The sequence below is a fragment of the Cheilinus undulatus genome, linkage group 19, assembly GCF_018320785.1.
Source record: "Cheilinus undulatus linkage group 19, ASM1832078v1, whole genome shotgun sequence".
NCBI lineage: Eukaryota > Metazoa > Chordata > Actinopteri > Labriformes > Labridae > Cheilinus > Cheilinus undulatus.
Window position 1 is genome coordinate 27,796,078 of NC_054883.1, and position 21,677 is coordinate 27,817,754.

At 40.1% G+C, this 21,677-nt stretch overlaps 1 protein-coding gene across 9 annotated transcripts in view; it reads right to left on the bottom strand.

Annotated features, from left to right (window-relative positions):
• Positions 1–21,677, bottom strand: part of ntng1a (netrin g1a) — a 201,558-nt gene that overhangs the window by 100,484 nt on the left and 79,397 nt on the right. For all 9 annotated transcript variants that reach the window (XM_041814502.1, XM_041814499.1, XM_041814498.1 and 6 more), the window contains exon 3: positions 12,417–13,060. In XM_041814502.1, the coding sequence (XP_041670436.1) occupies positions 12,417–13,060 (644 nt within the window). The remainder of the gene's footprint in view (positions 1–12,416; positions 13,061–21,677) is intronic.

The following is a 21,677-nucleotide window of genomic DNA, read 5'->3' on the forward strand; positions in this document are numbered from 1 at the left end:
TCAAACAGGGTAGACCTTGTTGCATTCTTCAGCTTCTTGGCTGTGGAGGCAGATCAATGAAAGCACCGTAAAGTTCAGTGTCGGTTTCAGTGAGTAAGCGATATCTCAGGCTAAAGTTTAAAGTTTCTTCCAGAGTCTATTTTATAAGTTTTAGCTTAGATTACCTCTGTAATGATCGCTCTGCTCTTTGACCCCAGGGTCTCCACCTCTGATGTTTTGATCTACTGTCACTTCCAACTGTAGTGTTCCAACTACGTATCCCAGAAGCCCCAAAATTACTCACAGGGAGCGTGAGAGCGCCCCCTTGTGCCAGCCGCCGAAAAAACACTTTGATGTATATATACCTCAATGGCACTCAAGCGTTGGTTTTGAAATGACGAATATATACGTCAATGGCACTCACTGAGTTAATATTCAAAGTGAACATCCATTCAGGGCGAAAAGAATGTTTTGACTCAAAGGGTCTGCTTTTTTTGAGCTGCTTTTAACCCTACATTTGAAAACTTTAATTGTACCTCCTAACTGTTTTCACTTTTCAGATGGAAAGTGCTACACAATGCTGGTTGTTCTCACACATCTTCTTCCACCACTGCCTGGGAGTCGCTGCAGTGTGAAATCGGCAATATCATTCCTACTTGATTTTGCACCGGTAAGATTTCCAAGGACTGTTAATTGTAACTATGTTGTACACATTTTATGTAATAATGCATTTCATGCCAATTTAGACATATATCCTGAAATCTATAAGAAATGTATATTTTTTTCTTTCCCTAAGCCTGGAACCAGCATTGCATCCCTCTTCAGCAACCCAGAGATGGCATCAAAGACCCAGCCACTGCTGATCTGCATGGGCAATCTGAAGAGCACAACACGACAGTACATCATCATTGCAAGAAATGACAAGGTGACCGTTCCGGTAGATGGTGGCCTGACATGCGCCCTGGACAAGCTATTCAAGCTGTACTGGGTTTGCAACTTGGCCTATCCACCACAGCTCAGCTCTGTGTTCACCTTCTTTGAATACATCTATGATGTGACCATCTCAACCAACAGGAGAGCCAAGGTACTGGAGCTTATTTCAAAACTTCAGGCTTCACAGTAAATCCCAAAATAATGTACACGTGTCCAACGTGCAGACAATTAATATCAACAGAAGTAAAGAAATTAATTTGGCATTTACGTGAAATACATGCCTTATCAGATGGACAGGACTTGACTATTATCTGCAGCCAAGATGGTTGCCCGAGGACATACTGTAACTTCAATTCATTTTCCAAACATCTTCATAGAGACCACCAGTCCACAACAACATTCATGGACAATGTCTCATTTCAAACTAATAACCACAGTTCGTCAGATACTTCTGAACCTGGGACATCTAATGCTGAGGGAACACCTGACTCTGTTTCACTTAAAACTGCCGTTCCAAGTGACTGTGTTGCCTCCTTTGTGGCGCAAATGTACTCATCCTCAAATACAACTTTAATGGATGTTACAAAAGTGTTACCTGCGTACAAGCGGTGTTAGAGAGGACTGTAGAAAGTCTGAAACATTCAACAACTGAATTGCTTAATAGCCTGCAGGTGCCACTAGACAATGAATCTGTCCAGTCATTGATGAGTGAATTTGAAAATGCCAAACATATGTTTAAAGATGTAGACACACCCTTCAAAATGAACAAATACTTTTCTGAGAAATTTGGTCTTGTGAAGCCAAAAGAAATATTTCTTGGTCACAGGGCAGACACTGCAAGGAAACAGGGACAAGTGAAACAAGTGCTGGCGGCAGACACATGCCATTATATATCAATAATTGAGACTGTTAAATTTTTGTTCAGTAATGACCAGATGCAAAATGTTTACCTTCAGAGTAAGAGGCAAACTGAAGGGAAAATGCACAACTACTGTGATGGCTCTCAGTTTTCATCTCACCCATTATTCGGAACATGTCCTCAAGCCCTCCAAATACAGTTGTATTTTGATGACTTAGAAACAACTAACCCTTTGGGGTCCAAAACAAAAATTCATAAAATGGGTGCCATTTATTTTGCCTTGAAGAATCTGCCACCTGAACTTAATTCATCACTCTCAAATATTCACTTATGTCTTCTGTTTAATTCTATGGACAGAGAGGTATATGGGTTTAGTAAGATTCTGGAACCACTGATAGAGGACATTAGACTCCTTGAAAGTTCAGGTGTACAGGTGGAGATACAAGGACAAAATCATCAAATGTATGGAACGATATGTGTCTTGACTGCAGATAATTTAGGTATCCATTCCTTATGTGGATATGTAGAAAGCTTTTCTGCGAACAGGTTTTGTCACTTTTGTACGGTTGATAAAACTGTTGCTCAGTCTGTTTTCGATGAAGATAAACTTGAGAAACGCAACAGAGAAAATTATCAGCAGCATGTCTTACTAAATGATCCAAGCTCAACTGGAATTAAAGGGGACTCCTGTTTGAATAAACTAAAGTATTTTCATGTGACAGAGAACACATGCGTTGACATTATGCATGATATCCTTGAGGGTGTAGCCCCTTTAGAGGTGAGATTAATGTTATACCATTTCATTTTCGAGGAAAAGCTTTTTACCCTAGAACTGTTGAATCATAGAATTTCCAGTTTTCACTATGGGTACGGAAATGAAAAAAATAAGCCAAGTGTTATTCTCAATCTGAGAACCTCTGACAATGCAGTGAAACAGACTGCATCACAAATGTGGTGCCTTTTGCAGGTGTTACCATTTTTAGTTGGTGATCTTATTGATATGGGGAGTAAACATTGGCATTTATTCATTTTGCTGAAGGAAATATGCAGCATTGTCTTTGCACCTGTTGTCACCTACGGGCTTGCTGTATTTTTGAAACAACTCATTATAGAGCACCACACATTATTCAAGAAGCTCTATGACCGAAACCTGATACCGAAACACCATTTTATGATTCATTATCCAAGGATGATGGTTATGTTTGGACCTCTTTCCCAGCTTTGGTGTATGAGATTTGAGGCAAAGCACAATCCTATAAAAAGACATGCCCATGTGGTTGGAAATTTCAGAAATATTTCTAAAACACTGAGTTACAAACATCAAGTTCAGCAAATGTATAACTTCAAGTTAGGTGACCCATTTTCTGAGAAAATGAGTGTTTCAAATGCATACCCTGTTGCCATCAGCTCCCTGAAGAAATCAGATTTTGTATTGGACAATATTAGATCAACCCATAATGACAACTTAACTTTGAACAGCACTGTCTATGTTGCCCACACTGTTAGTGTACTAGGCCAAACTTACAGAAGTGGCTCTGTACTGGCACTTAAAGTAGACGATAAAGGTGAGCCTTTGTTTGGTGAAATTGTTCATATTATACCAAAGGCTGATAATGTATCCATTCTGATACTTGTAAGACTTCTTACAGTGAAGTACTTTGCTGAGCATTTTTATGCTTATGCTGTTCAACCAACTAAAGAGTATGAAATGATCAGCCTGAGCAATGTTGCAGATGCCAGGCCCTTGGACATAATGTTGGGTTTTGCTACAGATGAACTATACATAAACCCAAGGTACAAGATTTTTTAGTTCTCAAGAATGCAGAAAGCCAGAATATGAAGGTTTATCACCTTTTTTTGTTATGATAGTGTTTGTATCTTGTTACATATTAGTCACTTATCCCAGCTGTTTATGATTTATATGACCATAAGAATGTATTGATATTGGTTTTTAAAAAACTTTTCAGTGTTAAAATGGTTAACTGGACATGCTATTTTCTGGCATTCCAAGCACTGATGGTTCTGATAGAAACACACAAAGAGAAATCCTTGCTCATTTCTCCTTTGTTCTTGTTGCCTGAACATGTAGGCCAGAAGGAAGTGGAGTTTATGAAGTTTTTTGTGTTGATGTATTCTGTACCCTGTCAACATTTAACCATTGATTAAAATGGTTAACATTTTTATATCCGTCTGTTTCTTGCTTTTATTGTTATTACACATTCCTGGTAATATGTTTAACAGTTTAGGTTGTAATCTAGTACTTTCTGGTAATTTTCAATGACACATAATCAACAATTATTGTGTTAAAACGGCACATCTGAGTGTGTTAAAATAGCTTACACAGTGATTGTGTAAAATATATATATAAATGACACATCTGAGTGTGTTAAAATGGCTTACACAATGATTGTGTAAATTGTGTGTTTGAACAACACATTTCTGTGTTAAATTACGTGACACAATTTTTGTGTTAAAATAGTTCACACATCTGTTGTGTTGAATTTAACACAACATGTGTCGTCCCTGAGCACACTCGACACGTGTGTTAAAAAACTGCACAACATGTGTCAATTTTAACACATCTCTTTTTGCAGTGCAGGAAAAAATCCTTAATCTGTACATATTTTCTATAAAATCCCAAAATGTTGCATCACGTCATGATTCAGGGACTTCTGCTGTGTTCCATTCACTGGATGCCAAAACTTGGAATGATGTCACACCTGAGTTGAGTGACAGAGATGGAAAACAACTGGACTATGTTGAAACACACCCATGAGGAACTGTATTGGGATGAGATGATAAATTTGCTCCATGATCCACGATCATAGTAAGCTCTCTTTAAAGCACTTCTTCATGCTTTTATTAAGCATGCCTTTATCTTCCAAATATTTTAAACACTTACATTTCTGGTCCTTAGGTCTCATCATGTGGTTGGGTTCCTGCGTTACCTGGACTGGTCTAGGTTATTCTGGGGTTTATTCCCAGTCTTTGTTCTTATCCTGGAGTTTTATTTATCTGGGTTTTTATGATGTCTTTCTAAGTTGACATTTTCTCCGGTTTTTATAATATGTCTGCTTGCTTGTTATGATGGTGGCGTTACGATGCTGGCTGAATTTTTTATGGGTTATTCTGTTGTTAGGGTGTTGCCTTTTTTTGTGAAGATGCTTTGCCTTAATTTTGTTTCTGCTGATTGTCATTGCACTTTGTAAACCTCCATTTCTAAAGGTGTTATCCAAATAAAGTTATTATTATTATACTTGGACATGTTTTGAAGCATAGTGCTACTGACTGAACTCCTTATGACACGCTAGGAGTGAGCATGCTGTTAATAAAGCCTAGTGCTAGTTCATGCTGGACATGGTATCACAGCTCATGCAGATTCATGCTACTAAGGCTTAATTGCTTTCACACTAATTTTATTGTATTCAATATGCGTTGTCATAAATGTATCTAACCATATGGAGGTTTCTAGCCATGAGCTTCCAGGAAAGTCAAAGCATGCTGCTTGACTAGGGGAGCATCTTTAGAGCAGAGCCTTCTCTGCCTAGTAAAATCCAAACACCTCTCTTTAGCTTTAAAACAAGACCACACTTCACTCATCACATTATTCTACGTGCTCAGATTCACCAAAAGTGTTCTGGGTTTTCTGCAGGAGTCTGATGATGATTGGGCCAAAAATGTCACATGCATCTAATCACCAATCCTCCCCCAGGTGAATTACCTGTCTACCCTACAGTGAGAGAGATTGTGAACCCTTGAGGTTGATTCTGATAATGCCTCACACATATATGCACTGTAAATTGAATCACAGCTCCCCATGGACGCAAGAATAAATTGGTGAGATTTTTTTTTCATTTCATATCTTTGGTTTGCTGTGTGCACCCAAGGTGGAAAGAACCTAAAATTAAAATTCATAACATGGGCTTGAATTTTTTTCATGCAATGTCAAACAGGTGTTGAGAGATAATTTAAATTTCAGGCCTTTGCAAAGGATTGCACTTAAAAATGTTGGCAATTAAAACCCATAAATGTGGTGTGAAATATATATTAGCAGTGCAAAAAACTGAGTTTTCAGTGTATTCTTCTCTGTTGTGGCGTTTTCTGCAGGTGTGTCAGTGTTTATCCCCTGAGTGCTGGTGCAGAAATGGAATGGGGCCGGGTCCTTGTGTATAATTCAAGACAGGGACCCAGAGACCCTTCAGGGACAAGTATACTCCGCAGTGGAGAAATGGAGCGAGACAGAGCTGGGAGAAACAGAGGGAGCGAGATCCTTGAGTCGCCTGTATCTTCTCCAGCTTTAATTACAGTGTATTGATCACAGGAGGGAGGGAGGAAGGAGGAAGGAGAGACAGTTTGCCAAATTGCATGCTTCAGTTACTGTAAAGCATGTAAAGAAAGACAGGCAGAGACATTATGCCAAAGTCATACAGTAGATAATTAGAAAATCCTCTCCTCTCTCCTCTGTGTGTGTGCAAACTCAGCGCGGCTGATACAATAAAACAGAGAGCGTGTCCGATTCATTTAAGTCACCGCGTAGTCGGCTTTGTTCACATCCATCTCACAGCTCCATGCTTGGTTTCATCTGAAATTCTTTGCATCGATTTTTCTCCCCGGTGCCTCTGGTCCGGTTCCTCCCTGTAATCGACCATAATAGAACGGTCATGCATGACACTCCTGGATTCTCTGTGACAACTTCAGCTACAGATGCAGAGAGGTCTGCTTCTGCAAACTTCTGCGCCTTTCACTCCGAGGTTGACCTACTTTGGCGAGGAGCTTAGGTTCCTTTTTCTTTGTTTCTCACACTGTTGTGGCAAGGGGAGCAAATCTGCAAGCTCTCCTACTGTATCTCCCTGCACACCCTCCCTCTTCCCCTGATCCAGGAGCTGAGTCCAGCACGCTCAAATATTCCAGATCCAACCTCCCTGCCCTGCGAAATCACTCCCGTCGAGTCTAAGAGATCTGTATTCTAGGGTTAAGGAGCTTACGCCTGGTATACTTCATGTGGAGAAAGGGGCTGAGCAGTGATTCTCCATGGGAAGAGGAAGAGGGGGGAATGAAGCCTTTCTGTGTTGAGTGTGTCTCATTATGTCTGAACTGCATGTTACCTTTGGTAAACAGTAGGAAACATTTCTCAAGCGGGCGTGCAGCACGCTGGCTAACCATGGTGGCAAGCGTCCATTTTTCAAATCTACAGCCCCACAGGGAGGAGTGAGTCGGTCATGATTAGTCAGATAGAATAAATAATCTGCATTTTTATGACAGCCCCCTTGGTTTCAGCGAGTGTTGAATGGATGCAGCGTCCGGCTCTTTTGTGCCAGGAAATTCCCTCCAGTTATTTTTGCTGAATGACCTTCTCAATCACAAGAAAAAGTCAGGAATTCAATTTCTGAGGGAAGCATTCATTATCAAAGAGCTTTTATGCTCAAGGGTACCTGCAAATTCACAGAGCATCAGAGCCATGTGTAGCACACCTCTACTCCATTTTAATGGCTTATTCAAGAAATCAACAAATTAGCGTGTCATTAAATAGCTCTGGGGCGTTTGCAGTTTTAATTTAAATAATGTCACAGCAGCAGAAATATTGCAGAAGGGTTATTGAAGGGGGGTTACAGTGCTCCTTCAGCCCCCTCTCAATCCAAACTCATCAGAAACAGCAGCCTACTCAGGGAACCACATGTGCAAAAATAAGAACCAGTGGGTTCCCCTGGTGTCATCTCTTGAATCTGTCTCTTGCTGATGAGATTTTGAAGTCAGGCAACATTATACGGAGCTTGAAATCCACTTGGATTCTCCTTTGGGATGAACTGATAAATTAAACACAGGACTTTAATCCAGGAGAGATGTGAGTTGATTGCCATGTGATAAGAACATTAATAGCAAATGTGGAGTACAGTCTGAGTCACATAAACATTTTTAAAGTTTCAACTAATTTTTTCAGTGTGAGACAAATAATCAGATTTTGTTCTTACAGTGTGTGGCATACGTCGAGAGGATCATCACAGCACACCACACACTAACAGAATCTGTTAGTCACCTACCAGAGTCTCGGCCTGGACATCGCTCTAAAAACACCAAATCTCACGTGGTCAAATGGCTAGCTGTTAGCTACATGCTAAGTTCATTGCCACTGCATTTTTGGTTCAGCCATGGTGATTCATCTATGGCATGTTTTACAGTTCACATTGTTAAACACAGGCTTTGTGGCCGCAAATCAACAAGTTGCTCCATCATATCTGATGTCCTTCTGACTTTATGCTTTGCATTTACTATCGTTGCCATGGATGTGTTTTTGTTTCACTTCCTCCTTCAGCCTTCTTGCCTCCTAAATGGCAATTACTCTGTTCAGTGCTCATGTCTGCTCAGCTGTCCACGGTGATCACCACACACTTCAAGATTTTGGATCCTAAATATTGAACATTTTTCATATTTACCATTTTGGGTTGGAGCATCTCCAATCAGGTTGGAGAGGGAAAAAGCCACTCATAACACACGGAACAACTCACGATAACCTGTCAGGCCTTTGCTGAATTTGGTCTGAAGGAATGATTTCACAATACTATCAGCATGATTGTTGTGTAGTGTGTGGTTTGCTTTAGTTGTGTAACCCATTGGTTCCCTACCTTGGGTCTGGAACCCCCTTGGTGGGTGAGGGGCAGTGATTTCACTTGTCTGCTTTGGGGTTGTTAAAAGTAGGTTTACTCATACTATCTAAAATTATGATTTTTGTAAAGACTTTGAAAATTGACAGAATTTGCTTGAAAAATTCCACATTTTCATGGATTTTATGAGATGATTTTATTTTAATCTTTGGGCTTTTCCAGAAAGTTTCACTGAAATATTTGGGGATTATTTGAAGAGATTTTGGGGCATGGGACTAAAAAAAGCTTAAGAATTTTTTGATAATGTCTGTAGGGTATTTAGGGGATTGATTTCTTAGGAAACTTTTATTATTTCTAAGGAAATTTGCCAAGACTTCTGGAGCTTTGAGTGGAAATTTATTTTATACCTGAGAAAATCTTGTTGTTCATTATTAGAAAATTGAAAACTTCCATCACTGTCAGACACTATTTCTTACATGCTGAATGGCCTTCTGTTAACTGACACACGATCAATATGCAAGGTCAAAAACCTATGTAGAAGTGTGTTCCTTCTGCAGAAACAGAGCCTTTCAGAGATGTGCTGTTTGTCTTGCAGCAGACATTTTTAACATTAAAAAACATATTCTTTGTGAAAATGACTTCCTGCAAGTAGAGAAAGTGGAGTATTTTTTGTGTTGCAGAGTAAGATTGTGCACTTATGCAGGTAACATGTTTGGTGAAAACTACTTCCTGTTCAGAAACAATGCTTAAGTTTTCTACTAGTTTTGTCAGACTTTAAAGGTGCAGAATTGTGAAATGCCTGCATTAATTTATAGAATAAATACTCCAATATAATTTATATCTTTTTAGTTGAGTTGCCATATCCCTTCCATTTTTTTGATGATGGATTTGACTGAACTCTGGGGGATGTTCGGTACATTGTTATTTTTTGTATCAATCCCCTGACTTATAGGTTCTGTGGTTGGGTTCCTGTGTTGGCCAGGTACCTGTGGGTTCTTATGATGTCTTGTTTTAATGATGTTCCAGGATGTTTCAGCTCAGGTGTAGTCATGTGAAACATATCAAAGCTCTTATGACTTCCATGGATTTGTATTTCTAATGTCTCAGTAATATTGTTGTTTGGGCTGAACCTATAGTTGGTTTGATCTTGTTTAGGTTTTGTCCCCTTGAGTGCACTTTTGTCTTTGTTGTTGTGTTTTGTTGTCTTGCTGCTTTGTTTTTCTGAGTGTGAAAGCACTTTGTCAAACCTTGCTTTTAAAAGTGCTATATAAATAAAGTTATTAGTATTACTATTATTATACTTTTCAATAACCTTTTCCCTGAGTTATTTGGAGTGTTCTTTTGTCTTCATGGTAGCCAGGAATGCCGATTAAACAGTGAGTGGACCTTCCATACACAGGTGGTCAACACAGGTAAAATGGTAAAAACATCTAAGGGTGTGAATACTTTTATTAGGCACTGTTAAAAGGAATAAATGTGGTTTGATGGTTCAACCCCCAGTGGAAATATACTAGTGAAAAAGCCTTTCAGCTTCTTCTTTATCCCCTTAAAGCAGAGAACTGTTTAGTCAAACATGTTATTCTCTCTTGCATGACTCATTGATCCTTCATTCTGAGTCTTTCTTTTCAGTAATAGAGACATGACATATAGTCGTACCCATCAAGCTGTGCCTTTTGTTCAAAATGAAAATTGCCCACTAAGCATGCACATTTGTCAGCAACCACAACAGGAATGACAACATCTGTGTTCTCATTATTATATTAAATTATTACATGATGGTAATCTGCACACTCTGCCAGGCAAACTGATTTATTTCGTTCTCTCGACCTCATTGATTAAACAAACTGATGTTGTGACAGCAGCTTTGTTGTTGTCTGCCTTCAACACTTCCTCTCATATCTCTGAACTGTTGTGACGTTCTGCCACTCTGCTCTCGAGCTCCGCCAGCTTCTCATGTGTGAAAAAAACAAAACAAGAGTAATTAAATCTTCATTGCTTCACCCCTTCAACCACTGTTGCTTTTGTTAAATGGAGAACTCACACAGTGTGAAACATATCCACTTAGGTCTATGCCCCAGTGACTCTTCTTGTTGCTCCAAGAAGCGTCCTCTTGCACAAAATGCTACAATGGCGTCTTGTTTTCTTGTTATATGACCCTCTGTGGATCCGTAAATCAAACACTAATTACAACGAGCACTGACCTGACAGGCAGAAATGCGACTTCTAATGTTTTTCACGGGCTAATAGACAGCTGAGTGAATTTGGCGTCAGGAATAGAGTGAATCAGCACGCCGTAAGCAGTTTGGTTAATTAAGACACGCTGACAACTGGTAACCTCCACACATCATTATGGATCCACTGCCTAATTGGAAAGAATGGTAACAGTAAACGCATTTTTCCTCACTATTGGGTAGCTGTACAGTCACAGCAATAAAACCAGAGAAGAGCCGCTGAGGTATCAGCAGACAGAGGCGTCATCACATCATCAGTCAAAGTCATCTTCCTGCAGAGTCTAGCTGTATGGGGATTAACATGAGGGGCCAACCCAGAGGTGAATTTTTTAGTTGGACCCCAGTTAATCCAATCAAATTCACTCACAAACTCTAGATTGATCCAGTTAAAAATCGACTGGACTTAAATCCCATTGCAGACACATAGTCTCAACAAGATGAAACTGTTTTGGGACAATGCAGAGAAAAATTACAGCACAGCTTGAATCTGGTGGGATGATAAAGTTTTCCCCAAGCTTTAAAAGTTTTAAGTTGCTAGTTTAAGGCTAAGTTTGAGCTCTTAATTTTTTAACAGCTCCTTGTCCTTTGAAACAGAGTAACAGGGAGCTCCCTCTACAAACTGGACGACCCTTTAAGTCCCTGATAAAAGGCACAACGACTATCCCGGACATTTCTACTATGAGCCATTTAAAATGAATTGCTTGATGAAATGTAACCCCTGCTGGATATTCCACTGTCAACTGTAATCGATATCAATATACTGTTAGCTGCATGACGGCATTATGCCGACTGTGAAGTTTGAAGGAGGAGGGATAATGGTATGGGGCTGTTTTTCAGGGTTTGGGCTAGGTCCCTTATCTTCAGTGAAGGCCAATCTAAAAGCATGCCAAGACATTTCGGACAGTGCTTTGCTTCCAACTTTTTGGCAACAGTTTGAGAAAGGCGCTTTTCTATTCCAACATGACTGTGCCCCAGTGCACAAAGCAAAGACTATTAAGACATGGTTTGATGAGTTCGATGTGGAAGAATGGAGATTCCTTCTTATCCAACATCAGTGCCTGACCTCTTAAATGTGCTGCAGAATGAATGGGCACAAATTCCAACAAAAACACTCCAAAATCTTGTGTAAGGCCTTTCAATCAGAGTGGAAGCTGTTATAGCAACGCAAGGAGGGGCGACTCCATTTAAAGAACATATATTTGAATACAGTGTCATTACAGTCCCTGTTGGTAATGGTCAAGCTGCTGAATACCTCTGTCCATGTAGTGTATTTTCTTGCCTGATTTTAGGCCCACTCAAGCCTTGAAAAGAATGGTTCTCAAAACAGTGGTTTACATCACAGTGGGGTTTTAATAAGCAATTAAGAGACTGAAAAAAGGAAGCGGTAAATCATGGAAATATAATTATTTCCTGAATGTTTAACAAGTGTTGCAGTTTGAAGGACTAGTAAACAAGCTCATACTTCTCCACAACCTGGCGGAAAATGACGGATTTAAAATTATTCTAAAGGAAGCATATGCCTTATTCTGCCTTCCAGCCTTGTTGCTCTAAGTCTATCTCAGCCCTATTACAACAGACAGAGTCCTGAGCTCTGTGCTGTACTCAACATCCACGACAGACACTGAGGGCCTCTGACTTGCCTTACTGGATCAGTTTAAACCTTCAATGTGAAAGTGCTTTGGAAGTATTTGCATAAATCAACCCATTTTCTCACAAATCTTAAAACAGACCCAGGCATTAAGGGTCTGAAGCTTTTAGCAGCTAACCCAGCCTTGCGTCAAGCACAGCATTTGTATTGGACACTTCATGTCTTACCTGCCCTGGACTTTGATGTCAGAAATGGCGTAGAAGTATCTGGACAGGTTGTTCTCATCCACCATAGTTGCTCCTGTGGCAGGCCTCAGCAGGCGGATCCTCAGGTCTGTGATGGTAAAAAAGTCCCTCAGGTTCTTAGTCGTGTCCAGTTGACCATACAGTGACGCCATGTTGTGGAGGCGGGGTCCAGCAAACAAAGCAAAGCGGTCCTTGATCTCAAAGCGTACAGTTTTATCGTACTTCCAAACGTAACCTCGAGAGTACTCCTCAGTGCAGATGATGTCCAGCAGGGTGTGCTGCGTCAGGTCCTGGACAGTCTTGGGTTCCATGGTGAAGGCATCCAGGCAATCTGTAGCGTAGAACTGGTACGGCTGCCAGGTCCGTCCATAATCCAGAGATTTTTCCAGAACCATCTGCTCAGGCCTGCCTGACTCAAACGTGAGGACGATGTCGTCGGTCAGCTCGATGGTTTTGTTCCAGGACAGAGTGATGTTGACCAGGAGGGGCTTTGGGTACTTCTTCCAGGATGTGGACTGCCAGAAGGTGGTGGGGTTACGACCCTCGATGTCGAACATGAGCTCTGGAGGGTGAGCAAGTTCTTCTGTGGTGGCGTCACATTCATTGTTACACATGTATGGATTCTCCTAAAGACAGAGAGAGGGGAAGGAAAAAAATCAGGCAAATATCTTCAATTGATGATGAGAAGAAAATTACTCTTCGTCAGGTACATCATATGTCAGCAGTGAAAGAGTAAAGGGAGCTGTAAAGACCTAAGCTTCCCAAACTAAAACCAGAGAACAGTAAGATTTTCATGTTGGTGCAATGTGTCCAACAACAAACCTAATCCTTCAATAAACAATGAGTCAATCCTCACTTGCAGCCTCAGAACCAACCAAAACTTTGGGAAGGTGTTTCTGAATTCTCTGACTGTTACATCTGAAGGGAAAAAGTCAGTCTGTTGTTGAATTTTATAATTGGGCACCATGACATAAGAGATAGTACACAGTACTATGCTTCTAGTTTCAAAGCCTTAAAACCTCTGGGGTCTTCTGCACAAAACATTGACCATTTTGGAGAATAACAAGCATTGTTAGCTATCTAGCCTGGGTAAAATACAGCAGAGTTGTAAAACTTTCATTTCCAAGTAGGCCCAACCCTTGCCTTCGGATCTGTTAGCCTTTATATGCGACTATATTTCACTCAGTAAAAACATGTGATTGTCAAGGGATTTATGTTGTAATAGGACTCATAAGAACATTTTTAACTAATGCTATTAAAATAAATCAAATATATCATGTAAAATAAGTGACTTCATAAATATTCACCCCTTTTTTTAGTGACTGGCCTAACTCTGATAGGTCCAGTCACTGGTTAATCAGTATTCCTGACTACCATTACACCATGTAGTCAAAAGAACACTCAAAGCAACTCAGAGAATGGGTTATTAAAAATATAAACCAGAGCATGGATACAAAAAACAAAAACAAAAACAAAAAACAAGGCACTAATAGTCCCTCGGAGATCAGATAAATCCAGCATCAAGAAATGGGAGGAATTTGGCACTTGTGCAAATCTGCCTTAATCAGGCCGTCCTCACAAACCTGATTGATCGTGCAGGAAGGAGACTAGTGAGAGGCCACCAAGACATCTATGACTAGTCTGTAGGAGTTACAAGCCTCAGCAGCTGAGATGAGCATACAGCAACTTTTTCCCGGGTTCCTCACCAGTAGGGATGTTCTGATACTATTTTTTCCTTCCCAATACCATTTCCATACCAAGGTGTTGTTGGGTATCGGCCAATTTAGAGTACTGATCAGATACCAGTGTGAACTTTCTGGTCAGACTGTGCAGACTAGAAAAATAGTTTAGACCTGTATTTGACTCAGAACATGGTTCAACAAATATAATCATAATGTGCATGATCTCTGTGACCCCAAAGTTGTTTTTCAGCTGAATATTGAGTTTTACTCCTAAGTATTAAAGTAACAATAATATAAGGGGGCTGCATCACAGGCTCTCTCTATCCCTCTCCATTATGCTCTATTCGGCCAGCATGACGTGATTACAGAACAGCCTGCGATTGGCCGACAGACCCTTGCAAAGGGTAAACAATAAGGCGGTAAGCATTTGAGTTGGCATTCGAGCTAGCAGTAGTAAATGATTGTAAGTCGATTCAAATGGATAAAAAGACATTCAAAACCAGGTTTACTGGTGTGGATTTAATCATCTGAAAATGCTGCCGCAAGGGATTTAAATGACCAATGAGAAAGCCCAACTGCTAGCTTCAAGAGGAAAAACAAGTAAGAGGCAACGGTTTATGGTTCAAAAGTTATTTAACTTTTGATGAACTGTGTCACTTCTTGTGGTGTACTACAGTGCCAGAGAAAAACTGTCACGTAGCCACCATTCTTTGCTGCTGCAGTGGGTCCTTTGGTTTTTCTATGCTGCTCTTAAAACTGTAGCCCATGCAGTGCTTTCCAAATTTACAGCACTAAAGCGTACAGCTAAACAAAACGGTATCAGATTGGTGCATAAACTCGTGTACTTGCAGATACCAATGCCTGCATTTTAAGCAGTATCAGACGTATTTGATTGAATGTGGAAAAATATAGAAAAATCCTGGAAGACAATCTTACTCATAACTTTGTGGAAATCTGTTTTATATTTGAAGTAACATTGGCATGTACCATTAACAAAAAAAGCCAGCAGAAGGCAGCAGACCTTAAAACTGCATGATGCAGCACTTGTTTACACACGTGAACTGTTTTGTATTCACTCCAGTAAGATGGATCATAGTGTCTGTCTCCTGCCAGCAAGACTAGAAGCAAAGACACTGAGTTGTTCCATGTTTTGTCAAACATGACAAAGTCAGGAGTTGGATATGATTCATGCAAGCTGTGCAAAAAGCAAGGTAAAACTCTGCATTAACACCAGTCTTCATCGTCACATGACACCCCAACAAGCACTGAATGACGCTGACAAGTCAAAATTTCCTTCATCTAAGATCATCAGGTCATAAACAGCACTGTATGCTTTACATGTGAAGACATGAGCTGAACAGCAGCGCTGATAACCGAGGCTTCAAGCAACTGTTTCAGGCAGAGTGAGTAATACTGCTTAATCCTTACTCGTAAGTGCATACAGCTCAAACTCCCTTGCCATATTGTAAAACTAAAATGAATGTAAAACATACATCTTAATGAACTACAAATACTTTAATTGATTTGAAATATACTTGTGAAGAACTAACATACAGTATTTATATGCACAATATTTTAAATGACCACATTCTAGTGCTAACATTTTTATTTCCTTGATGAATAAAAAAATGCTTTTATCAGATTTTTACTGCATATTGCAAATATTTTTTCTAGAAAAGGCAGTTTTTCATCTCTTCTGTTTCTATAGCTTCTACACAATGCCTACACAAATATATGGTCATATTATTTCCAATCCTGAAGGAGTATTTCTATCTAACTTTGCTCTTGGACTCAGCCCAGTGGTATTTCTCTGTGTAACAGTAATATGAGTTTTTAGTCATTTCACTGTACTTTCAGGTATCTGCCGGTGTCCTGGGCCGCCCCTGCACCTCATTTATTTTTTACAATTTGATTTATGTTAAACAGACTGAAGCCCTGACTGTCCCTCAGTGTTTTGAACCGTTTTCTCATTTTCATCCTATTCATTCATGGAGGTTTAATAGATGTCTATTTTTATATTTGACTTGTGGCTTTGAGTGTCTTTGAAGCTGTAGATTCGTCTCCCTCTGTGCTTGAAAGAGGTCTTTCCAAAAACATTTGTCCGATTTACCACAAATCATTACAAGACTATGTTCTCTCCCTGCTCCCTGGGGGCTCCGCTGAGCTGTCGGGGGGGGGAGGAGGCGCTCCTCCAAGAGGACCTTTCAAGTGCTACAAGCCCCAATTTATCAGGACAAGATAATCCACTACTTGATTAGGTGGGAGATGTCACCCTGTGCGTGTCCCTGAGTGTGCATGTGAGGACGGAGAGGGGCAGGCCTCTGATGTAACACAGTCTAATGAAGCGGCGAGGCAGAGATCGAGCAAGTCAGAGGGAGAACCAGCTCTGCTGGGCTAATAAGCTTTGCAAGTTTTTCTCTGTCCTCCAAGGCAAGGTGACAATGAAACAGGGCTCAGTCAGGCCTCTGACTGGCGGTGGGGGCCCATTAATATCCTGTCTGGACCGTCCCCCGCAGGCGTCTCCCAGTGCTGGACGGAAGACAGCAGACTGGCAGTGGAAAATTCCACTTGGGTTTCAGTGTAGCATTTCGTGGTGGGAGGTTAGGTGTGCCATTAACTGCAGCATCTGGTGCAGCGTGCATCCTCAGACAGATGTGTAATAACTCACAGGTGACAGTTATTCGTGCTGTGGGGTGTGGACAGTCACTAAAAACACACTTGGCATGCAGGAGGGCTGACTGTGCTGCTGTGGACGTCTAGAATGAGCAATCATTGATGGTAGACCTTAAAATATAATCCAATGACATTCAGAGTGCTCTGATTGAGTTCAGGTTAAGAATTTGTATCCTATATTGCCCTTCTCTAATAGCTGTATTCATGCTTTATCTCTCTTTCACTGCAAAATCAGTAGACTGTTTCTCAAGTGCAGTTTTGTAAATCTTTTTAAATGCTCCTTGAAATACTTTTTATTTTGTCATGCATCTCTACTTCGATTAAATATCCGACTTCATAAGTTTTTGTTCTGATTTACATCTGATGGGTTTAGTTCTCTCAAATACACCAGCCTTTTTAAATACAGTAGATTTAGTATCTTTAAAGCCTGAGTAGTAGGAATAGGCAGTAATACGGTAATCCCCCATCCCAGGGTATTAAAAAATAACCAGGGTATTGCTGTAATTGCTGTCATGAATGGAGGTCAGCAAAATTATGATCCATTGTAAAGTTAAGCTGTGATAACCATGTTTTTATACTTATATTTATGCTGTAGTATGTACCCTTATTTAAAATGTTAACCCCTTTTCTTGAAACAGAATTAAGAATGAACAGTAAATACAGGTTCAAAAGTGGCAAAAACAGGCGTGAAGTGGCAAAAAAAGGTAGAAAGTGATAAAAGGGTTACAAAATGGGTAAAACAAAATGTGAAATGCTGTTAATATTGGCAAAAATAGGGTTAATAATGGCACAAACAGAGGGCAATACTAGGTGGAAAGTGGCAAAAAATGGGTTAACAGTGGTGAAAACCAGAAGAAAAAGTGGCAAAAAGTGTTGACTAAGTGGTAATAAGCCTTTAAAGTGGCAGAAAACATGGTAATATAGAACGAAAAAGAGGCAAAAATGGGTTAGAGGAGGCATAATGGGTCAAATGTGGCAAAAATAGGCAGAAACACAGTGAAAAGTGTTTTAAAAAGTGGATCAAAAAAAGGAGCATAAAGGGTTAAGAGTGGCAAAAATGTGTTGAATGTGGCAAAAATGGGGAAGGGGTGATGAAAAGTGGTTAAAAAGTGCAGCAAATTGGCAGAAAGTGCGGTGACATAGCATTTAAAGCAGCAAAGAAGAGGATTGAAGGAGGCAAAAACATGTTTATTATTGGTAGAATGTGATTAAAAGTGGCAAAAATGGGTCAAACATGGTGAATACAGGCAAGGAAAGTGTTTTAAAAAGTGGCAAAAACTGGCGTAAAAAGTAGTGAAATGGGATTTCTTAAAAAGCAAGAATGGGTTCAAAGTGGCAACAATGAGTTGGGTAATGGAAAAGGAAGAGCGGAAAAAGGGACCAAAAAGCAGAACTAATAAATAACATCAAAACCCAAGAATAGTTTGACACACTTTTCAGCTCCAAAATGAAGTAACTGTTAGCCAGGATGCTAGCACCCATGCTACTGATCCAGCACACATGCATTGATACTATCAATAAATCACAACTGTGGAGGGCCCATGGGTTGTCAGGGGCCCAGCCAAGTAAAAGTAAAAGATGCATATATGCCATCATCAACATTATGCCAACCCGTAGCCTCTGTTTTAGCCTCTACCATTAGCGTCTAGAGTAAGCAATCATTCTTGTTTTTCAGAAGGCGTTTGCATGGTGTCTGATGGTACAATTTTACTTTCTTAACATCTAAATTGAGAGATATGATGATCAGTGTTTACAGCAACACCCACACACATCCACAGCTCATCTCTGTAATCAGACAAAGATGTAGCTCTATCGATCTCTGTGGCCGAGCAGCTGAAAATCTGCTGTGTAGCACCTGGCAGCCCGGTCCACTCGTCCGGTGAACACGCAGGTTAAAAACCTTTCATTACTGTCTCCTCCGCTTCTCGCCTGACGACAAAATACTGCCTTTATGAAGATCAATAACCTCAGCGGTCATCCCGCAGCACAGAGAGCAGATAAAATGCTGAGTATCCGGCCCCGTGAAAATCGATGGCAGGTTTCTGTGTTTTACTGTAGGGCGCCTCTGAGGGCTCTGTTAGCCGATTAATGGTTTGGCACACATTAAGATAACTGACAGCAGCCGGCTCGGCAGCATTTCTCTAATTACAAAAGATGTTTCCATTAATCCCAGTGTGATGATAAGTGGCCAGGATGGGGGACAGCCAGTGCACATCACAAAGCCAGCGCTCAGGTTGCTGGAGCAGATAAGTCACGCTAAATTGGCACTAATAGAGATGCTTTGGACCCTCCCAAAACACAGTGGCTTAATCCGATTATTAGCATTGTGATGCAGAGAGATAATGGGAGTGAGAGCGGTGTATGTGGGGGTGTGCAGGTGTATGCCAACATGCATGTAGTGCAGGAAGCTGCTCCAAATTCATCTGGCTCTGTCCTTGTTATTGTCTCACTGTTCAGGCTAATTTTACCAACTGACTGCAGGAATAAAAATCAACAAAACAGCAACGTAGAAGATAACAATTCAACTAAATCCTTTCAGCTGCACGTCACAGAGCTTTCAGACAAGTTACAGAACAATTCACCTGATGCTCTCACTGAAGTACGACAACGCTTCAAGTCACTCGTCTGAAGCAATTTGAAACATTTGAAATGAAGGCACTATTTTGGCTTCATATTTCAGGTGTTAGATCTGTCAACGCGCCTCTGAAACTGTTACAGTTCTGTGATCAAACATCTGAATTATTTGAATTTTTGAGTTAAAAATATGCCTCTCTACTGCACCATCTTTATAATCCAGTAAAGTAAAATGAATAAAAAGATTCTTCTCATATTTGTGTGACATACTACTCAGATAAATGAACAAATATTAAATATAGAATGCATTTTTTTTATTCTTTGCTCCCTCAAATAACATCTGTTATCTCATTTTTACTCTAAATAGACAACTAGAAGTAATAAAGAATATAGTAAACATGATTTTTAGGCACCCTTCCAGCAAGGAACTGCAGCTCAATTTGATTTACAGTGAGGAAATTACATGCATGGAATGCTGGATGATCATAAAATCAGAGAGAGGGCCATAAAACTAATGAGGCTAAACATACAACTCACTGGACAGTAAATTTGTAATAAAACAAGATATAAATAAAGATTGAAACAGAATGGATAGCATTAGGAAAATGAAACCAACCTGAGATTTTAGTTACAACAGTAAGGAGAAAAAAATAACATGCAGAATTTACAGCTTGAGAGAACTTAAAGGTGCAGTGTGTAGAAATTGGAATTTTGAGACATCTAGCAGTCAGATTTTAGAATGAGCCCATCTGTTACCAAGACATCACATCACTAAGCGACGAGAGCCTGTGAAGACCAAAAAGGATCGTGAGTTGGACATCTTTCACAGCAGTGACGAGGTGAGGGTTTATTCATTCATTTTTGTAACCATTATTTTTATAGATTACAGGTCAGTCTTCTTCTCCGCCTGCCTTCCAGGTAGATTTCAGGACCAGCGGGCAGGTTTGTATTTAAAAATTGTGTTTCGCTCTTTCCGTCCCCAAAACATTGCCGTAGACAACATGGTGGTTCGCTATGTCAGCCTCCGTGAGTGCGACCCGCAGTATTGTAAATTTAAAAAGCTTTTTTCTAATTTTGTAAAAAGAAAAAGAAAGTTTTAAGGGGATGATTGTACACTTAGCTTAACATACTTCACATAAATATATAAACATATCCCATTTACACCGTTTCTGTTTGGCAAAATGCTGCCAACTTCTACACACTGCACCTTTAAGTCTGAAACAAAGAAAAAACAATTTTTTAATGAAAGAAAATCCATAGATCAAAGCTTTATATTTTGTTACATATAGTCAAGGATGGATCCTTGCATTAAACATCTTGTTAAATGAAGCCCTGTGTAAGTCTATGCAGGACACGTCAGTCATGATCTTAAATATCGACCCAAAGCCAATCACAGCTCTTTCTCTCAACACAGCAGTACATTTAAATATGACGTACTTCTCACTAATCCCTGCTTGCATTAATGCTGATGCATGACAGTAATGCTGCTGCTACTAGCAAAGCTTAACCTCCTCCACCCCAGCCTCCTCATTTATAGCATAAAGCTTGTATCATCCTCATATTCAGAATCATGCTACTATGGATTCATTGCTTTTGAACAAATTTGATTGTATTCAATATGCATTGTCATAAACGTGTCTATCCATGTGCTCCCTGGAACGTCGAAGCATGCTGCTTGACTAACCCAGGGAGCATCTTTTGAGCAGAGCCTTCTCCATGAGGCAAAAGTGTATATCCATTTTGCAATAAAATGGATAAATGTATGATCAGTGTTCCAGAATGGATTGTAAACAAGCAGAAATTTAAGCACAAGATATGACAATTGCAGCTGTCAGCTCCACCTCACTGTAACAGCTGCTGGAGGAAAGCGCACGAGGGAGTATAATTTTACTAAGTGACGACAGGCCGTCGAGATAGATGAGCTTCAACCAATCAGACAAGCCGACTATGACAGATGTCCTGCGCCTGTAACCCAGACGTACAATTCAATTACCCTCTGTATTTTCCTTTTTTTACCTCAGACATTCTTGTCTACCTTTCAGTGACATATGGTTGCTTGATTTAAAAAGTCATCTGTTTGCATCTTAAGAGAAATTATGAAACTAAATGTCATCTCTCTCAAGGCCATCACATCTCGATGTTGACAAAATCTGTCAAGAGGATCTGGCTGCTGACCTCTATGGTGAGGCATTTAGCTGCATGCCTCTACAATGGGGCAACCTCAGTTGTGGGGCAGGATGTGGTGTACTTTACCAAAACTGGAACCAGAATGACGTACTGGAAAATTTATATTTTTTTACACGCTGTCAGAGGT